Source organism: Cannabis sativa, chromosome 5, assembly GCF_029168945.1.
Source record: "Cannabis sativa cultivar Pink pepper isolate KNU-18-1 chromosome 5, ASM2916894v1, whole genome shotgun sequence".
NCBI lineage: Eukaryota > Viridiplantae > Streptophyta > Magnoliopsida > Rosales > Cannabaceae > Cannabis > Cannabis sativa.
This window is the reverse complement of record NC_083605.1, coordinates 62,082,392-62,086,648: the sequence shown is the minus strand read 5'-3', so window position 1 is coordinate 62,086,648 and position 4,257 is coordinate 62,082,392. Positions and strand designations below refer to the sequence as shown.

Sequence of the window (4,257 nt, the reverse complement as noted above, 5' to 3'; positions counted from 1 at the left end):
CAACCCATCAAGTTTAACAAAAACATATATAAATTAAAAAAAAATACTAAAAACAAATAAACAATATTAAAAAAATATTACAACACGATACACAACAAAACATAATAAAAAAACCACAAAACAACAAAAGAAAAAAAACAACTAACAAAGATAAAAATACCAAAGAAAGGACATTTATAGATGGAGCATGAATAATTCTTCCACCAAAAAAATACATTAAAAAAATAAACAAAAACAACCATCAAGATCAACAAAAACATATAAATTTAAAAAAAAAACACTAAAAACAAATAAGCAATATTAAAAAAAAAATATTACAATGCGATACACAACAAAACATAATAAGAAACACCACAAAAAAAACAACTAACAAAGATAAAAATACCAAAAAAAAAGGACTTTTATAGATGGAACATGAATAATTCTTCCACCAAAAAAATACATTAAAAAAATAAACAAAAACAACCCATCAAGTTTAACAAAAACATATATAAATTTTAAAAAAAAACACTAAAAACATATAAGCAATATTAAAAAAATATTACAATACCATACACAACAAAACATAATAAGAAAATAGTTATACAAATCTAAATATAGAAAGTTGAATCATTAATATATCTATTATAATTTAATTAAAAATTTGTATGAAATTTTGTAAATATGTTTTCAAATATGTGCATTTTTAAAATTGTGTTTTTTTGTACATTTTTTGTAATTATTTAAAAAAAATGTATACATTTATGTAAATTGCCAAAATACTATGTACTACTTAGTGACTTTTACCCTGGTGTAAACAATCTAAAATTTGAAGTAAAAATAAAAAGTAAAATAAAATAAAATTTTGGTTATAATTTTGAAAAATAAAGTAAAAATGCTGATTTGATGTGAGTGCTTTAGTTGTCCTAACCTATATTACGTGTCATGAGCAAGCTCCACCCAATTCCTAAAGCTACGAGGGTGCGTGGCGTCCACAAGCTGAGACAGCTCCTCCAACCATTATTAATAATCCTCTCCAGCCATTGTCTTACCTTCCTTAGTACTGTGCCTAATAATTAAGCTCCAATGGCGTCGATTGTTGTTACCCTTACCACCACTCTCGGTTTAGTGTCGTCAGGGAACAAGCCACCAGTTCCTTTTCCGTCGCTCTCATTTTCTAACAGTAAAAATAATGCTCGACGACCCAGGGTTATGGTGGTCAGAGCAACAGAGGCTGCTGCAGCTCAAGCCATAAACCCAGATATCAGGAAGACTGAACCCAAAGTTGTGGACTCTGTTGTCGCATCTGAACTCTCTAAACCTCTCACTCCTTACTGCAGGTATTTTTTTTTTTTCTGCTTGTCGTATTTGCCCAATTAATATATTATCTAAACATTTGAACGCATTGAAATTGATGACCGTTTTTTGAGTTCTTTATTGGAGGATTCCTCTTTCAGTTTTATTATTTATTTATTTATGGTGGTAAGATTTTTTTATAAATTTGTCTTTATATTTCTAATTGATTGCACCCATGCGCTCAAACCAAACTATTAATAATTACAATGTTGTCTGGCCCAAAGATTCCAATGATTTTTAGTCTATTCACCCATCCAATGATCCAAAGCATGTGTAAATACACTATACAGATACTATATTCTAAGAAAATATTCAAGCCACCAACCTAACTTTATAAAAATGATTTTTAATGTTATATATGTAGTTTACAACTGCTAGAATGATGTCCTGTTCCTAATATAATATGTTTTGTTAATTAAAATTTAGATGGGGCCTCATAAATAATTAATCATCATTCTCTTAGTGTTATGTACACATATTTTATTTGTGATGGTCATGTGTTTGTTAATTGTAAAGAAACTATATGTATGTGGGTAACCTTTTAATTTGAACAGGTGTTGGAGGTCGGGAACTTTTCCTCTGTGTGACGGGAGTCATGTGAAGCACAACAAAGCAACCGGTGATAATGTGGGACCATTGCTACTCAAAAAGGAGTAAAGAATATGCTCCTCTTTTTGTTATCTTTTATTCATGATAGTATGTACTGTTTATGTATGGTAGCTTATTTTCTAGTATGTCTTCAACTTAAACTAGCAATGTGATTTCTTGGTTCTTCTTTAACATTCCATGAGATAAATTTCTGGGTGCTTTTGACTTTCCCACATTTAACTATATATACAACTTTGTTATGAGAATATAAGATAAATGGCATAACTACCTAAACAAACACTATTATGTGTAAAGGGAATCTGTTTTAGTACTAATCTATCCGTGAAATTGAAAAATAAAGTGGCACTAAAAGTTATGAAGGAGCCTCACAATGAATAAAGCATTACTTTATATACACGTTAAATGAAAATTATAACATCTCAAGGGATTGGTTTTGGAAGACTGTCATCAAGAAATGCAGTTTTGTTTTTGGCAGGAAAAGCTATAGTAATAGCTCGACACTAGCTAGGACTGAAAATTAGGTCATGTTAGAGGAGCAGAAACAAGTATGAGACCTGAATGATATCATGTGCTTAAAAAATAGGGACTGGATAAGTCCTCATGAGCAAGTAGATTTCTTGTTTCTATGGCTGCTTGTTGAATTGAAGCTGAGGTAATCTCAGGATTTGGAATGGGATCTGATGAAGTATCGCCATTCTCATCATTTGTAGAGCTCTGAGTATGATGTTTGGCTATTGGTGCATGAAGAAGAAGTCGATCTTGAGATGATTGGAGAAGAAGAAAATCAAAGCATATGATCAAACTGATACCGTATTAGTAGAGAGAATAGTAAACTGAGTAATGTTTATTCTCATTAATATAGAGCTAAGCTCCTGATATAATAGTATAACCGAATGTAACTAACATACTAACAGCAAGGACACGTGTCCAACTAATTATAACTACTTAACTAATATCTTTGGAGTCTAATAATTTTTTGACTCTTCTTTCTTATAATATTTCAAGAGATAGATTTTTGGGTGCTTTTGATTTTCCCACTCAACTTTGTTATGAAAATATAAAATAAATGGCATAACTACCTACACTATGATGGGTAACTGGAATCTTGTTTTAGTACTGTTAACATAACAGTTAAAACTCAAGTTACTTTTAAAAGAAAACTTAATGTTTAGAATAGGAATCTCATACACTTTTTCTATCTCACGACGTTACTATTTCATTCATTTAAAAGAAAATCTCCCTCTACAATGAACTCAAGGGCCATATTTATAGTGTGGCCTTTTTACTTTACACCCTCATCAGTCCCCATTACATACTATCTAAAGTCACTTTCATCCATGATAATATTGTATCCTATGTGATCTGACACACTTGAAATCTTAAGTTACACAAAAAATATCCCTTTTCTTTTTGTACCTCAGACGAAATGAACTTTATCCCTATTATCTATACTCATTGTGCCGTTGTTATCTCGTCTAATATTTTCTTACTTAGACTACTAGTGTTAGGAGGGAAAAGAAGATCGACGAGATGTAAGAGGCCGAGTTCGGGGGAGTGAGCACGGTGCGAGGCTGCGGGCACGCAGGCGCAGGGCTACAGGGTGCACGGGCGAGAGACACGGGCGCGGGGCTGCAGCGCGCAGGTGCGGGGTTGTGGGCGCGCGGGCACAGGGCTGTGGGCGTGCGGGCGCGGGCGTGTGGATTTGCAAGTACCAAGAAATAGCCCGATGTGACAAAAGGAGATTTGAGGATAGAAGAGACGAGGGCCATCTTTTGTCCTCTTTTGCTTGTATTGGGCATCTTAAGTTATTTATCCTTCCATTTGCTTTTTGTAAGAATACTCACTTTTAGATCTTCGTGGTTGACACTTCCCCCAGTCCAAACGAGCACTTTCAAGTGGCCTTTTTGACTGTACTTGAACTGCTTTCCCCGTCTTTACAGTGTACCTCACCTGGTATTACACTTAGAATAGCGCACCACAATATTGATGAGACCATTCAATGAGGTAGGTGGGCACATGTGATTCCTTACAAATACATGTGTTTAACCTCAGCCGTTGATCTCATCTCGATCCTACAATGTTAAATCAGCTCCTCCCCTTATAAATAGCCTTCCACCCTTTCATAATTTTACTCCATCTTCATTTTACTACATTCACTTTCTTTCTTAGCTCTTCACTTCCTCTAAGTTTTACTTGCGCCTTACGACTCTCAACACTTGCTCCTCCCATGAGTTTTGACGTTGCTGACCTATCCTTACTTATGCTTATCTCGACAGGTACCTTCTCCCTCCATACACATTACTTTGTCTTTTA

General features: G+C 33.8%; 1 protein-coding gene across 1 annotated transcript; it reads left to right on the top strand.

The window, feature by feature from the left end:
* The first annotated feature begins 803 nt into the window (after positions 1-803).
* On the top strand, positions 804-2,156 carry LOC115718142 (CDGSH iron-sulfur domain-containing protein NEET). Its single transcript, XM_030647102.2, has 2 exons — positions 804-1,319; positions 1,890-2,156. Exons 1-2 carry the CDS (start codon positions 1,066-1,068, stop codon positions 1,990-1,992), a joined length of 357 nt encoding a protein of 118 aa, XP_030502962.1. The 5' UTR covers positions 804-1,065; the 3' UTR covers positions 1,993-2,156.
* The last annotated feature ends 2,101 nt before the right edge of the window (positions 2,157-4,257 follow it).

What these genes read in the sequence shown, in the direction of transcription:
- LOC115718142 (XM_030647102.2), top strand. Translation starts at nt 1,066, where the DNA reads ATGGCGTCGATTGTTGTTACCCTTACCACCACTCTCGGTTTAGTGTCG. An exon ending in CCTCTCACTCCTTACTGCAG is followed by an intron (nt 1,320 to 1,889) that starts GTATTTTTTTTT and finishes TAATTTGAACAG; the next exon opens with GTGTTGGAGGTCGGGAACTT.